The following is a 16,745-nucleotide window of genomic DNA, read 5'->3' on the forward strand; positions in this document are numbered from 1 at the left end:
CCATCCTGTAGATGTAAAAACAGCTATAAAGCAACCACATGTAGGATCCAAAAATGCACAAATCAACTGCCCAAGGATTACAAGTAACAAGGTCAAGGGCTCTCTTCCCCTGATATTACAAATAAGTGCTAAACATGGATGCCAGATTTGATGGAGATATAGATAGCTATATAAACTAAAATATGCACCAGCTGTTTGCCTGAACTTGTAAGCCCTTTGCCATCAGCTGCAATTAAAACAGGAAGCCTCTAAATAATCGTAGTTTCCTATTTCATCCAAAATGGAAACCTATGGTTAACAGCGTCAGAAAAAGCCAGGATATTAAAATATAGTTTGCACTTGATGTATTAACAACCTGGCTTGTTGCAACGCTAGTATACAATTTCCTACTTCAGACAACAGCGGACACTAAGGTTAATTAGTAGTTTCCTTGTTTTATTATGGGTCACATGACAGAAGTGGCAAATAGGTTCTGTGCACAAGCAGGAGGCTTGTGTACATATTTAGGCTTAATAAACTGAGCTATGATAACCTGTTATTTCTGATAAATACATCTTACTAATTCCACATGGTTTCCCCTTTTGAACTACCAACTCTAGCTAAGCTTTTAATGCTAAATGTTTCTTGTAAATTTCCATCCACAGGTTCAAATCCTGCCCCTGGAACAAAAGAGGACAAGCCTGCTCCTTCTTCTGCATGCCTATACTGCCTCCCTTTAATCTTCCCTTCTCTAGGCTAACCCAGAACTCAACACCATACTTTAGGTGGGGCTAACGGTTTCAGCTAAAGCAATACAAAGAGCTTGCAATTTAACAAGTCTGGGTGTAACACAAAGCCAAACAATGACCTAGCTCCAGGTTGTGCAGCAGCAGCAGGACCAAGGGATGAGCAACGCGCACACACGTTTATGCTTAGCCATGATTTGGTTTATGCATGAGCTTGTCTGTTGTCAAAAGCTTTAGGATTCTCCATAAAGGTGTTGTGATAACATTAAATAAAGCTCCTGCAATATATTACCATATATGCTTCAACAGTTTGATATATGTTTTACATATTTCATATATATACTGTATATATTTCAGACATATACTTAATGTGTTATTAAAATAATACCTCATATGAGACTTAACATCCAGCAGCTCTAAGGAAGTCACTCTGGGCTCTCCAGCTAGGTTCTGCAAAATCTTCAGTCTGGGGCCACAGTGTTTATAGAACTCAGTACAGATATTCAACAGGGACTCACGGGGTCTCCTGAACTCCTCCCTAGCAATGCGTTCATCTAGCTCCTCGCGCTGAATGCCTTGGCCTTCCTCCAGCAAGTGAAGGTTTTCCCTGAAGGAAAAGGTGCAGAATATGAAGGTGCAAACAGAGAAAATGCACTGATAAAATAAAAGATTGTAACGAACTCCTCCTTTTGAACCCATGAAAATCATGGCTTGGCAATCGACAGAAAATGAAGAGTGAGCAGCTAGGGAGACTAGATAGAGATAAAAAGTCTATTGTCGATTTCCCCTTGTAGCAAATTGTTGACATTGGAACCCAGGGAGAGAGAAAAGTGCAGAGGTGTTCATCATAAATGCTAAGGAGACTGGGTGGCAAACTTACAGTACCTGATAAAGTGCAGTTTGGCTCCTTGATCTGGGTATCTAGAAATACAGAGGGAAAATGGTATAAGGGAAAAGACCGAGGACCTTAAATACACTTTGGACCCCTTCAGACAATGCTCCCACAGCATGTGGTGAGCATGCCTTCCCTCCCAACACACTTATTCTGCTTTTGACACCACCTGACATCCATGCATGGGTGTAACACTTCAATGGAGTTGTCTGTACATGAACTCCAATCCATAAATGCTCTGCCTCTATGCCCAACGGGAGTTCTAAACTCAGAATACCCCATCAAGTGCAGAGGCAAGCCTTCACCTTAGAGGTGATGGGGGCAGGTGGAGAGGTATTGGATTGCTTTGGTTCAGTGCCCAACAGGTGCTCTGAGCACCTGAAGTGGTTGTTCCTGACAGTGCTCAGGCAAAGCAGCCAGCCTTCAGCCAAGAGCAGAGGTGGGTGGCGGAGGCATGGAAGATCGCATCTGCACCCAATGGATGCTCTGAGCTTGGAATGCTCTTAGCCCACATGACTCAGCCTCCTGTCTTCAGCTTAATACAGAAGGGGAGAGGGAGAGGCACATTGGCTTGCCTCTGCCTGGAGCTCCAGCCTGAGGTTCATCTTGCTCAGTAGAACTTAGATCCCCTCTTGTCATGGGGAGGGACGTGGGGTGGGTAGGATTACTGGACCCTATGTATGTTGTGTGTGTATACAGTTTCATGGGGAAACAAGGAACCTCCTCTACACACACACGCATTCTAGCTCTGCTCTCCAGGTGCTGTAAACAGATAACAACATATAATTATCTTCTCTTTCATGTTGTGCTTGCAAGTTTCCTGTGAGTATTGGGCAGGCTACTGCTGGAAACAAAAGAAATTGGGAAAGATGGGCCTTTGGCTTGATCCAGCAAGGCAATTCTTACGTTCTTCTCCCAAAGCCATAGTCCCAAACTCCATGTTTCCCCATGAAACTATGTGCACACGCATACAATATCATCAGGAACGTTAGGAACTGGAGCTTGGATCAGCAAGTCATAGGACAGCCCCAGTTAATTACCTAGTATTTGTTCCAGACGACATAGTATGGTTAGCAGTAGTGGTTCCTTTATGGCCTTGATCACAGCGACTCATCTGAGGGGCAGTCATTGGCCTGTTTAATGGGGAAAAAAGGCAGGGTCAAAAACTAATATCCTGGTGACAATTTTTGCATTTACCACAGAAATGTGAATTTTTATCACCCAAATGCTGTGATCAAGGTCCAGTATTTGCTTTTGACCTCAAGTTTTTCACCTAAACAGATTTTGCTAATTAAATATTGAAATAAAACACCCCGCACTTTTTGTATCATATTTGAAGATTGTGCTGATCTGAATTCTCCTTTGGCAATTCAAATCAGTCCTCATGAAAGAACACCTATCAACTTTTACAACAGGGACTAACATGAAATAATTTTCTTGTGTTCTTCACTTCCTACGTTCTCCATGGTCACAGTCACAAAAGTGGAGCAGCTCACCTGGTAAGAACTTCGACACTGTACAAGAGGGCTTGTAAGGATGTAGCAAGAGCAGCTGTAGCAGCAATCTCCTCTCGAGCCGCTGTCACTGTCTCCACTTGAGAAGTTTGCCTCTTAAGCCTCTGCAGGTAACAGGGAACCAGGGCTTCAAGGACCATCAGCATCTGAAGACTGAGCCCATGTGAATCATGTGAGGATGAAATCAATCAAACCAAGGGTGCACTCAAGCATACAGAATTCTAATAATTTGAACAAGCATATAACTTGCTCCCTGCTTCTTCGCACTGACGGGCTTGGATAGCTTCCTTGGAGCGATATTTTAAGTTTAACAGTTTAATAATTAAAGAAATTATGATTATAGTATTAATAATTACTAAACAAATGTTTAATTGAATAAAAATGCACTGCACTGTTAAAAATCAGGCAGCCTACCTGAAACAATCAGGGTAGGTGCTAAGAGTAAAATGACAGGTCTAAAAAATGTTTCACGATCCAACAAGAGGAGCCATGTGCATATGTTGGGTGCTATGTCATGTTTACTGAAGTAGAGCAAGCAGTGCACAAGCACAATCCTAGGCATATGGCCTTCAAAGCAACTGACAGTCTGAGAAGCAAGCACAACTTCAACTCCTGAACAGCTCTTCTATTCCCTAGAAATATACACACCATTTGAAAACTTTTTAAAAAGGCAACTTTGGAAAAGGTTTAAATCATACATAGGGCCATAATTTGCCCATATTATACTTTTTTAAAAAGGAGACATACAGTGGTACCTCGGTTTTTGAACAGCTTAGTTCACAAACAACTTGGAATTCATACACTGCAAAAACGGTAGTAGGTGTTCTGGTTTGCAAACTATTTTTGGATCCAAACGTGCTCCATTCTGAGTGTTGCACTTCCATTTTGAGTGCCACACTTCTGTTGCCTGCTCTCTTGCCGCCTGGCCTGGCCTTCCCTGACTCAGTGCTGGGCTCACGGCAGCTGCAGGCAACATCCAGAATTGGAGGTGGGAGTGGTTGATGCTGCAGTGGCGGCAAAGGTGGAGGAGGGACCCAGCAGCGGGCGGCAAGCGAGCGGGCAAGGGATGTCACCACCCCTAGGGCTGGGTCCCTCCGCCACCATTGCCACCACTGCAGCATCAACTGCCCGATCCTCCGGTACCAGGTGTCACCCATGGCCGCCGCTCCAGGCCCCAGAGCAATGCCAAGCGGCTAGGTCCCAGCAGTGACATGCCGCCGCTTCCCCTCACAGGGCGTGGGGCGGCACGTGCAGGATGCAGGTGCTGCCGCTGCAGGATGAGTTCTTCAGTGAGGAGAATGTGCCCAAGTGGCGGAGGCTGCTCATGCCAGCCCTGGAGAAGGTGCTGGACGGGGAGGGGAGGGATCCAGAAGGGCTGTGGGGGGGGAAGCAGTTTTAGGGGGGAGAAAGGGCTGGCGGGGGGGGGGGGAAGCCGACTGGCTCCTCAGAGAGAGAATTTTTTTGGCCTTTCCTCCCCCCCCCCCTTGAACTCCCCCTTCATGCACCTGGTGCACAATGACAATGGGTAGATCACTGCCAGTTTTTGATACTGGGTAGTAGATTGCAGCCTGGTTTATTGCTTTCATTTTAAGGATCAATGGTCTTGTTAGATAGTAAAAGTAATGCTAAATTGCTGTTTTAGGGGTTGTTTTTAAAAGTCTGGAACGGATTAATCCATTTTGCATTACTTTCTATGGGAAAGTACGCCTTGGTTTGGGAACGGACTTCCAGAATGGATTAAGTTTGGGAACCAAGGTACCACTCTCTCTCTTTCTGCTAGGCTCATGCCATCAGAGTTTTATTTGCAAATGCACTCAAACTCCAACCCCAAAACATTGCTTACCTTCTGAATGACTCAGGGGCATATGCAACAACTGTTACACATAACTTTATGGCCTCGCTGATGGAAAAAGTCAGGTCCTCGTTGCCGTAGCAGAAATCTGCAAAGGGGGGGGGGAGTAGATTATAAATTCTGTGAAGTGGGGGTGACACAATAAGGAGGAGAGATCTATTCAACAAATCAACAGCAGCACAGTAAATGGATTACTGAACTGTAATCCGATATTCTGTGGGCTTAGCCACCCGCTCACCATGATTTCTTAGGCAAGTAATTCTCTTTCTATTGCAGATCTTGATTTGTATAATAGGATTTATCCCTGAAGGTTTTTTATGATGATAATAATGGCACAAGAGTAAATTTGACCTACAATGAACTTTAGCAATAGGTTTGGTTATTAACCTAAATATATTGCAGCTGATATTGGCTGGTTAGTTAGCACATAAGTTAGCAAAATTAAATACACCCACCCACAACAGACTTTTGGCCTTAGCAATCTCCTTAGCACTGCCAGGGCAAGATGCTGCTGCGGTGAGATCAGAGCAAACAAATCCTCCCTTCCTTGCTCACTTCCTTCCTGCTAACAGTGACGGCTCCTAGGCACCATGTCCGATGTTGCATACTTCTCAGCTATCCTACTTTGAGCAGGACACCCCAGAATTACAGAAGTTATCCAGACTTCTGATTGGATCCCAGGTTGTCCTATTTTGGTTCCTGCGCTCTGGTGCAAGTTAGCTGGCTCCCATTCAGACATTGTTGGACTCTCCCATCAGCCCTAGCAAACAGTGCTAATGGTCGGGCATGATGGCAGCTGGAGCCCAACAACATATGGAGGGTCACAAGTTCTCCATCCCTGTGCAAAATGGTTTGGAAAAGGTTTGTCAGTCAGAATTGTCATGGCAGCTGAAACTGTGCATGTCAGAAGCACTTCGGCTGCTGAACAACAGTTCAGCAAGGAAACTGTTTTCCCACAAGGAAAATGCCAGCCCTTCCACTAGGCAAACTGAAGCAACTGCCTCAGGAGGTGGGCAGGCGCGGTGGCATATTGAGGCCTTGGGCCCACCACTGGTTGCCAACAAGCCCTGCTGCTGCTGCCCACCGAACAGCAAGACCTCTTGTACCCAGCTCCTGCCTTGCTCTGAGTAGGCCCTCAGAACAAGACATTTTTCCTGGAGTGACTATGAAATCACCTGTGCCACTGCTGCAGCGATGCTTACTTTTAGAGTTAAGGAGGCAGGGGGTTGAGAATGTAGAGGCTTGAAAGAAGCCTCACTGTGCTTCAGGAGGACAGGCAGGTATTTGCTATTATGGGAGAGTTTGTGTGTATTGCAATGGGCAGGTCTTGGGAGTCTGTCCAAAACAAAGGTTGGATGAATGGACAAATTGTGGCAGACAATAACTATTGTATTTTTAATACTTTATAAACAGTTTTGTGTACTGCCTTGGACTGCGAAAAGGCCATCTATAAATAATTATATAAATAATATCCTTCATGCTGATAAAGTGGGGTGAACACATTGGCATTTTAAACCTAAATAAATAATAAGAGTTGAAGCTGAAGTATGTTCAAAGGTGAACAGAAAAGACATATTTATTTCATAAAAAAGCTAATTCAAAGAAACTTTGGAAATACCTAATGATTTTAGAGGCTTTTCTGCTTTCACTAATTCCAGAATGTCCAGGTTGTCAGGAGTGTCTCCTTCTAAGGACTGCAGCAGATCAAACAGGCACTGAGCCGATACGCCTTTGCTGGGTGCACTGTTTGTTGCATCCTGCATTTCAAAAAATAAATGTAATTCTGATTTTCAGGTTCCATTTACATTTTGTTACACTTACAGATGGAAGTAGCATCATATGTATATAGTGATATGTTTTACAAAAATTCTACTAGCTTGAATCCAGTACTACAGGGTGATTGTATGTTACATGTGGAAAATGGAGATCCCGCCCCCCCAAGGTGGTCTAAACTTCTGAGAGAGATACTGAACAACACTTTCCTGTGAAAGATCAGGAAGTCAGTTCCATGAGCCCCACAGCACTGTCAGGATCAGGCTGGGATTGGTAGGCCCAAGCAGAGGAGGAGGAAGAACAGACAGAGAGACGGCTGAACTGTGGGAACCTGGGTTGAAGGAGGGCAGATTACCTTTTCCACCCCAACTTCAGCCATTTCGCAGGAGAAGCGGGGATGCCAGATCCTGCTTTGTGAGAGCCTCAATGGAAGTTGGGGAGTGCTTTGATCAGCCAATATGGGATGCTGAACAGGAGGTGGCAGCAACCGAACAGGAGACTGAACAGGAAGATGCAGCCCTGTCACCTAGAATTAGGTGCTGCATTTGTATATGGGAGCAGGAACCCCTCCCCCCACCCCACCCCGCAATGGAACATGCGCTTGCAAGCTTGACATTCCCACAAGATGAGAGAGTTTTGCAAGTGAGTGCACCATGAGTCATCTTTAAAATCTTGGAGGGAGGGGGAAGTTGTTGAGAATCCATTTGTACTCACAGGAAACTCCAAGAGAGGAGCCACACTGGCAAACAATTGTAGTACAAAGGGCTTACGATGTAGAATGTAAAATTGACGGCAGGCAAACTCAATTGCTTGACGGAGCTGTGGGTTGCTTTCGTAGTCAGCATATACCTGGACAGAGAGAAAACACTAAAGGTACTATTTGATTGATAGGCATGATGACCCATTGCAAAGTCACACTCTAAAGTTCCACATTTCACTGTTCCTCCTGTTCATTAGATGGATGGATGGATGGATGGATGGATGGATGGACAGACAATTTGGATTTCATATTTCTCTACAAAGCCACGACAATGTGGCTCGTGTCCTTAAATCATGTGAAGAACTGAAACGCTATGTTCTGAAGTGACCAAGTGCAAGGAGCAGATACGGCCAGTGCAAGAAGCAAAATCAGCACCCTCTCTCCACATCAAGGAGCTCCAAGGCAAGTTTAATGTAACAGGACTTTCCAGCTTGATCAGGGCCCTTCACAGTTGCAGAATTGACTTCATGGCTAGTTCAGGCCTGTTCATTTCTCTCTGGTGAGAGACTCACCTGGAGCATAGTGGGGAGAATCCACTGGTACCCACTGAGAGAGAAGAGGTGGTTGAAATGTACGGCTGTGTTGATGACAGTGGCAGCATATTGCCTCAACAGGGCACTGTCCTCAGGGTGCAGGATCAGGGCTCCATTGAATACGTTGAGGAAGAGCATAATTTCATCCCCCCAGGGAAATTCACTAGGCATCCCGAGAAACATCTCCTCTAGCAGTTTAATCCAAAGGCTTTTCTGAAGGGTGTCAAGGCCAAATAGCTCCTTTCCAGCTATAAGAACAAGGTGAGCAACATGAGTTTCAAACACAGCAGCTTGCCTCAAAGATGAATAAGACCTGACATTCCAAGGAAAATCTCCACTGTGAACCATTGCCTCTGCAGATATGCTGACGGCGGGTGGGGAAATGTAGTGGCTGCTTTGTTTACATATTAGATAATTAAACACACCACTAGATCCTTTAACTTACATCTTTCTGATCTGAAAATAACCTTGCTATATTATAATAAATATTAATGTTATCAATTGGCATTTTAGTGTACTCAGTCAGCAAAACAGAGCTACTGGAGTTGCAGCCAAAGGCTTTCTCCTTGTAGTACCTTGTGGATCACTGAAGAGTGAGAACTCAGCATCAATGGCGCTGCGAGGGAAAGAGGGCAAGCGGAGAAGGTCTTCTTGCAACAGAGACACATGAGACTGTTTGTGAGCAACGGGGATCTTCTGGGTCAGAGAAATGAGAAACAGAACCCGACCCACTTCTTCAAGCTTGCGTGTGAACACCTGGTAAAACAGCCAAAGAAAGAGTCTGAAATTGTGTATGCACACATAAAATGTATACATTGACACAGGAACACTAGTGTCCAAAAACACACCCACAATTAGGTCTTGAATCTGACACCTAGTTAACAGGTGCTTTGTTCCACTTATACCCCTAGCCTAAAGCAAGTAATAATAGCTGCACAGCTATTGGCAGGGGGACAGAATACCTGTTTCTGAATGAGCTCTTGGCCCCTTTCTGGGTTCATGTGCACCAAATTCAACTGGGGAGATACTGATCTTCGAAATGGATAAATATCACGGACATAGGTCTGAAGTGGAATGGGGGGAAAAAGAAATATATTTTACCAATAAAATAATGCAATATTAATCACAGCAGTAATAATGAATGTTCTTTAATAGTAGCTGAATGCTGTGCTATCTGTGGTTACTCATCTAATGTCTGTGCATTAAAAACAACAACAACACCTAGGTGAATCATCCATGTTTCTGACTCTAAAACTGGATGAATGCTCTTTACTCCAAAATTTTAAAATTGCAAGACAAAATATTTCTTGTAACACATCTTTTTCCAAGATGGTGCAATTTACATAGAAAAGCACAGTCGTCAATAGCAATGAAGGGGACGCGGGTGGTGCTGTGGGTTAAACCACAGAGCCTAGGACTTGCCGATCAGAAGGTCGGCGGTTCGAATCCCCGCAACGGGGTGAGCTCTCGTTGCTCAGTCCCTGCTCCTGCCAACCTAGCAGTTCGAAAGCACGTCAAAGTACAAGTAGATAAATAGGTACCGCTCCGGCGGGAAGGTAAATGGTGTTTCCGTGCGCTGCTCTGGTTCGCCATAAGCGGCTTAGTCATGCTGGCCACATGACCAGGAAGCTGTCTGTGGACAAACGCCGGCTCCCTCGGCCAGTAAAGCGAGATGAGCGCCACAACCCCAGAGTCGGTCACGACTGGACCTAATGGTCAGGGGTCCCTTTACCTTTACCTTTACAATAGCAATGAATGCATGAAATCAGCTCACAAAACATTGTCTCACCTTATTATAATGAATAAGATTCCATCGTTTATCCATTAAGAAATAGTTGGAAGATTGGGATTCAGATATGTTAAAAAATTCCAAACACTCCTGAAATGGAAAGAAATAAGCAGCAGCTGTTATCTTTTGAGCAAATCATATAGGACGTAATTTAAAATATCTTATTTGGGTTCCAGAATACTTTTTCATTCAAGAAAGCTATCTATTTTAGACTCTAAATTCCTCCTGTGATCACATCTCATCTCTATAAACCACTGCCTGTAGAAAGGGGGATTTTAAAAACTGCATAGTTTTTCAAGAGGATGAAAGTATTTGCTTCAGATCCGAAATACTGGAGATTCTTTTTAAAAAGTTATATTAACTGATGTAATTCTGCAAGTATTTTATTGGTCATTCTTGTGAATATAAGGCACAAGTAGGGTGGTAGCTGGGAATCCCTTCATGTCCTTAAACAATTCCTTCTGCTTAGGATAAGAGCTGCCTGGTTTCAGCCATGTTGGCATGTTAATGTTGAATACAATTTTCTTTTATTTACTCTATTTCTTTGCCCCATACACTGGAGGAAATTCATGCTTTTACAAGTCCAGTCTTTACACATCTAAGTTGATACCGGGACAAATAATTCACAGAAAAATGAAGCTTCATATTTCATTACTTCTATAATACTGGTGGATTTGAAAATATAGGCATCAAAACATTGTTCTGAATTGTTTTAATAAAATAGTATTCAGACCTTTAACAGAGCTTCAAACTGAGTGTCCTCATGGACTGGTAACTGAGTTGGGATATCACATTCATTTTGCCCATGAACTACAAGGGTCTTGGTGCCTACAAAAAATATAATATAATATAATATTGTCCTAATATAATTAGTATAATACAAAGTCCAATGTAATTAGTATAATTTAATGTCCTAATATACTATACCAGACTACAAAAGACCAACACTACTGGTAATATTAACCCTAGCATACATGGTTGTTAGAAAAAGAAAAAGGGGTGGTGGAATAAAGTACTATTTCAAAGCCACTGTTCAGTGTCTATATTTCAGTTTATATTTATATCCTGCCCTTTCTCCACAAAACCCATGGAACTGTACATGCTCCCCATGTTATTCTCACAAGAACCCTGTGAAATATAGATGTTTTAGTTGAGATTCTTGCATTGCAGGGGGTTAGACTAGATGACCCTCAGGGTCTCTTCCAACTCTACAATTCTATAGGTAGGTTAGGCTTAGAGAGAATTATTGGCTCCAAGTCACACAGTGTGTTTCATGGCTAACTGTGACACAATGCTGGCTCTATTGTGTAGACAGCAATCTTTTGTTCAGAGACATCAACAGCTAGGAAGTGTTTGTGGTTAATATTTTATGAATCCTCAGGGGATACTCTAAGAAAAATAATATTTGAGAACTCGGGGGGGGGGGTGTTGTTAAAAAAGATGATTTTTGGATCAGTGTCTTTGTTGTTCACACTACAGCAGACACGGCTAACACAGAACTCACAAGGACATACTGTCTATTGCAACCCAATGTCATTTCTGCAGATGGGTACCAGTTCTCCAAATGTTGTGGCTGATACACCTGCTCTGGTCAATCCCCGCAGTGGAGTTGGAAGAGGGTGGGGAAGTGGCCTACCAAGTCCTTTGTGAGGGCATATTTAGTTTAGTTTAGCTTTTAAATTATTATTAATAATAATTGTATTTTAAAACCCTACTTTAAATTTTAAAACTGGAAATTAATTTTTTAAGAGAATTGACTTTGAATTGTTTATTAAAAGGAGAGCATCAAAAATAATGAGAAAGAAGCACAGCAGTGCTGCAGCAGCAAAAAGTAAATATAAGAAGCAAATTCGGCTAAAAGGCCCCCATCTATGTACTGTATAGTGAATTCCATACCAGGCATTGAGGCAGTAACCAGAAGCTTCACTTCGCATTGTTCCTTCTTCATAGTCTGTTTGAGATCCTTGAAGAATAGTCCTTCTACATATCCTACAACTTCCCACAGGAAAGTCAGAGTCGCTGAAATAGCATCCATGCCCCATTCACATGGCGTGCGCACAAAATACATGATTAGTCCCACCTATGAATCACAAAGATACAGGCTGCATTTGGCTTAGTTCTGCAAGGAGCACCAGTTAGGCACATATTAGCCCTTCTCTGGAGATCCTCAGTTTCAAAGTATAATGTATTGCACTTTGGAACTCCGTGCCTATTGAGATCAAGCAGGCGTCTTCACTGTACTCTTTTTGGCGCCTGCTATAAAACTTTCTTATTTTATAGCAGGCCTACCAGATGCTTAGAAAGCTGAGGTAATTTTAATCTATTTTAGAATTTTAACTTGTTTTCTCAGTTTTATTATTTTTCTCAATTTTATTATTTTACCTTTTTGTAAATTGCTTTGAGGATTTTTACAATCAAGCAGTGTATAAATAAAAAAATAATAATGAATGTGAAGTCCCCTCAGGGAACACGTGTTGCTGCTTGAAAGAGCCTCTTGACTGAGTCTTCCCATCTAGTTTTCTGTATGCTGTGATTCAGTCAAGAGAAAGAGTTCTAACTTGCCCCTAGCCTGATGAGTGAGATTCATGTAGCTATGAAGACTTTGTCTGACTAGCAACAGCAGAGACCCTGTTCTTTCCCAAACTTTTGAATCTTTAGTGATCATCTCTCAGTAATGTTAAATCATATTTCAGGTCCACTTTGTTTTGATTCCTGTATTTCTATTTCTTAGTCACAGGACTATGGGCATCAGAACCAACACCACAATATCAGCCAACTGTATTTTGCCTTTATTACACTTTGGGAACACCCAGCAAGTCTTTTCTTGGGTTTAGGGAGGTGCAAATCAGACCAGTGTTTACATTTTGGAGAAATGTGTAAATAATGGCTACAGTTTTGGTTCTGCAAGGGACTCAGAACAGCTTACCAAGTAATTAAATAGAATATGGGATGTCTGGGCAGGGAAGTCTCCAATGTTGAGCAGAAGTTTCCTCAGCATATACATCAACTCATCCTAGAATAAGAGCAGAATTTGCTTTTCAGCTTTATTACTTTCTTCTCAAAATTTAACTCACTTTTACTCTTTTCATCAAAAAGGATCCACTCCACAAATACATATGAATACCTTCCATTGGTTAACTTCACGGCTTCTACTAGGATAAATTATTGTACCCAACTTCCACCCCTGCCAGCTGGACAGGCTTCCCAGTCATTCACTTTCATGTTAACTAAACTGGAAATCCATAAAACCTGGAATGAAGGTACAGCTATGTACCCTAGTCTTGTCTCAAATGGTTTGGGGCATTTTAAAAAATAATAAATAAATGTATTTGATACCAGTATCAACACATAAAAGTTAAAATCTTCATATGAAGGTAACATTTCTCTAAGATAAATATGTTTTCAAAAGGCAGAATATGAGGTTTGACCAGGGCTTTTTTCCAGCCAGAACTCAGTTCCAACACCTCTCAGGTGGGAACCATTGTTTTTCTAAGAGAACAAGGGAGGTGTTCATGGTGAGTTCCAGCAGCTCTTTTTCTAGAAAAATAGCAGTGGGTTTAACCATTCAAATTGGTCATAGCTCAGTGACAAAGAGTTGCTTATAAAACAGCTACTGAACTCCATATTTCATTAACATGTTCAAATAAACCTGAAAGCTGTGAGTTTCACTAATAAAATTATTTCCCAGAAGTTCCCCAGCCATCCTTGTTTCAAAGGTATCTTCTTATGTACCCATTGACAATGTAACATTAGAAATGTAGCAGGAACCCCCCCCCCCCAATCATTCAGTTTGTACAAACTTCACACACACTCACACTCACACACTACATATGCTACGCTTCTGTTATAAATTCATAGAAAATCAACCATACATCGGATTTGCACTGTTCCACTTTTATTTTACTCCATGAAGGAAGGACTACAAAATGGGGAAGGTTTGATACAGGGCAGCTGAAATATACTCAGAGTCGCAAAGTGATTTCATGCTCTTTATTCAGCTCATAGGGGTGAGGAGGAATGAATGAAAGTCCCCTCAAAGTATCTGCTTTATATACATTATTTACACAATGGGCTGCACATGATTGGCTAATTCTGGAATTCTACTGTAAGCCAATCAGGTTGTGGATTCACTTATATCTGGAGCATGATTGGGTGGTTCCTGCCAACCAATCATACTGCTGCATTGTTCTAGGACCAATCAGACTGCTGCATTCTGAATCCTATTGTTCTAGGACCAATCAGACTGCTGCAATTTGGATCCTATTGTTCTAGGACCAATCAGACTGCTGCAGTTTGGATCCTATTCAACTCAGTACATAACAGCAGCCATAATCCCTTCACCATACCAGCACATCCACAGGAGCCCTGCCCAATTGCTATGCCAACCCTGATGGTCCTAGACAGAAGACAATCAAGATCACAAAGAACTTCCATATGGGAGTGGATTCAGCATGGACTGGAACAAAGGACAATAATCAGCTCTTCCCTCTGGGGGCAGGAAACTGCAAAGTCCCCTCTGTAACCTGGAAAATGACTCATGGGGAGGGGGAGAAGGGAACCAGCCAGGTGACAGGACACTCAGGTTACCACCACCACCCCTCCCTCAACCCCTCCTTTCTGTGATGTATGCATGATGTTTCTGGGGGTGGGCTTGACCTACAGGATGGGAATTTCAAAAGTTTTTATAAGGCCTTGCACACCATTTTCCTGTGTCTTTCCTCTCTCCTGCAAGTGAGGGGAGCACCCTGTTGCAACAGTTCAATAAAGGCCAAGCCTACAGGCTGCTGTTTTGTTCCAAGTTATCCTGGTTGGTGTCTTTGTTTTTTTGTCCAAGGGAGCCCTCGGATTTTTCCGTTAACACAAACACATACAAGAAGTTCCACTGGTACATTAATTTTAATTGTATACTAGAAAACAGAGTCTCTACCTGTCGATTGCTGATCGTAAGTTTCTCCAGAAAATGTCGAAGAACTGTAGAAGGATCTTCAATGAGACAGTTCCACAGGACTTGCTGAGCCACGGCACTCACTGCACAAGACAAAAGGAGAGGGCTAGTCTGGGCCCCATTTCAGGAAAAAGTAAATGTCACATGGCAATAACTAATGGTTCACATTTTTTTTTTAGCTAGGCCAGGTCCCACCTAGCCTTGTGAGTCTAAAATCAACTTGATTTTTTAGTTTACTTCTCTCTTCTGCACATAACCAATTATTTGTGTTTATTTTAAATTATGAGCCATCTGATGGCAACTGTGTTTTCACCTTTCCATGCAAAACTTAAGTTGCTTCCCAATAAAGCTCTTTAGAACAGCTGAGGCATTGCTATTCTACAACTGCCTGAAGTGGAAGTTCCACATTTGCAGTGCAATTCTATACAGGTCTACTTGGAAATAAGTCCCACTAAATATAACACAATTTACTTCTGTTATATAATACAGGACTGTTATGTTATATTAGGACTGCAGCCTTATAGTACTACATTATATAGTGATATCTTTGCTATGGCAACGATCCTTCTACAATATTTTACTTTTACTTAATTACTGCTTATTTAGTGAAATATGGAACCTGGAAATAGGAAACTTTTGAATACAGTAACAGTAGTCCTAAAAACTTCAAAAGCACACTAAGTGCTAGGAATCAAGGAGGCAAATGCATGCTCCAGTTACAACATGAGAAAATGATACTTTAAATGGCTGTTATGCCCTAACAAACCATTTATGGAACCAACCATGGGATTATATAAAATTTATTCCTGTAAATTGCTTCAATTATTTTGTAGAATGCAACAAATCAATTGACCTAATTCAGGCAATAAAACAAACCCCTCTGCCTATAACAGAAAGATAAGGATTTCTCTACCAGCTAGATACTGATTTTAAGTGCGAAAAGGAGGGTGAATGCTTTAAGAGTTTTAGGCTGCAGTCCTACTTTCCAGATAGTCTCCTTTAAAAAAACAAACAAAAAACCCCTTCCTTTTTGATATGGAGGAAAGCTAACAACATAAACACCACCAGAAAATAAAAAAACTCCCCCCCTCTTTTTTCCACTGGTGGGGGTGAGTGTGGGGGGAGAAAGAAGACCTTTTCAATTCTTTGTTTTTTTTGTGTGTGTGTGTGTGGGGGGGGTGTTTCCCTCCTGGATTGTTAGCAGACTCTGAATCAATAGCTGAGCTCTAAGTGTAAAGATACCAGTGAAGCTGAAAAGAGTGTGCTGGTTTGTGTGAGGGCTTGTCCTCATTTCTTATTGGTTAGGAGGGAGAGAGCAAACAAAGCAGGAGATAAGGTGCCTGCAAATTATCTGCAAATTATCTGTAAGGTGCCCCCAGGAAGCTGTTAAGTCTCCCCCTTTTGTTCACCAGTATGTTGCCTTGTTGAAACACTTATCACAATGTTATTTCAATACCGGTATTCAACGATATGGCAATTTATCGCACAGCCCAAATTACTGCACTGTCACATTCATTTTAATTATTCTAAAAACCCTTAAAACTAAAAACACCTGCTACTCCATCCTCCCGGACCTCTCCGTCTTCCATTAAGTGGACAATAGGAAGCACAGCTGCACAAATACATGCTGGGAAGACTGCCTGTGGGGGTTGGGGCACATGATGATTTGGTGTGTGCTCTGTCGTTTGTTCCTCATCTAGGGGGAAAAACAAACAGATATAGTGTAAATGGAGTCCCGCTTAATAATGAGTCTGTTTCCCATAAGAAAACATTGCAAATATGGAAACAGAAACACATTCCTAAACTGCAATCTAATCCAGCACTGACTGCAAGTTAATTCAAGCATTCAAAAAGGAGAAGGGAGTTTGAAAGCATGGCGAGATCTTAAGAGCCCCCACATACATAAATTATACATAAATATAATTGAAGCTTGTCACTCCTTCGACTGAAACCATATACAGT

General features: G+C 42.3%; 1 protein-coding gene across 1 annotated transcript in view; it reads right to left on the reverse strand.

The window, feature by feature from the left end:
• UNC80 (unc-80 homolog, NALCN channel complex subunit) overlaps positions 1-16,745 on the reverse strand; it is a 162,193-nt gene that overhangs the window by 36,437 nt on the left and 109,011 nt on the right. The window contains exons 33-48 of the mRNA XM_081879748.1: positions 16,336-16,479; positions 14,766-14,866; positions 12,765-12,851; positions 11,735-11,918; positions 10,572-10,666; positions 9,839-9,928; positions 9,012-9,113; positions 8,625-8,805; positions 8,029-8,297; positions 7,471-7,605; positions 6,602-6,740; positions 4,975-5,071; positions 3,114-3,284; positions 2,658-2,750; positions 1,611-1,646; positions 1,114-1,332 (exon numbers count right to left, since the gene is read on the reverse strand). Of these exons, the coding sequence (XP_081735874.1) occupies positions 1,114-1,332; positions 1,611-1,646; positions 2,658-2,750; positions 3,114-3,284; positions 4,975-5,071; positions 6,602-6,740; positions 7,471-7,605; positions 8,029-8,297; positions 8,625-8,805; positions 9,012-9,113; positions 9,839-9,928; positions 10,572-10,666; positions 11,735-11,918; positions 12,765-12,851; positions 14,766-14,866; positions 16,336-16,479 (2,143 nt within the window). The remainder of the gene's footprint in view (positions 1-1,113; positions 1,333-1,610; positions 1,647-2,657; positions 2,751-3,113; positions 3,285-4,974; positions 5,072-6,601; positions 6,741-7,470; positions 7,606-8,028; positions 8,298-8,624; positions 8,806-9,011; positions 9,114-9,838; positions 9,929-10,571; positions 10,667-11,734; positions 11,919-12,764; positions 12,852-14,765; positions 14,867-16,335; positions 16,480-16,745) is intronic.

Source organism: Podarcis erhardii, assembly GCF_964252035.2.
Source record: "Podarcis erhardii genome assembly, chromosome: 1".
Taxonomy (NCBI): domain Eukaryota; kingdom Metazoa; phylum Chordata; class Lepidosauria; order Squamata; family Lacertidae; genus Podarcis; species Podarcis erhardii.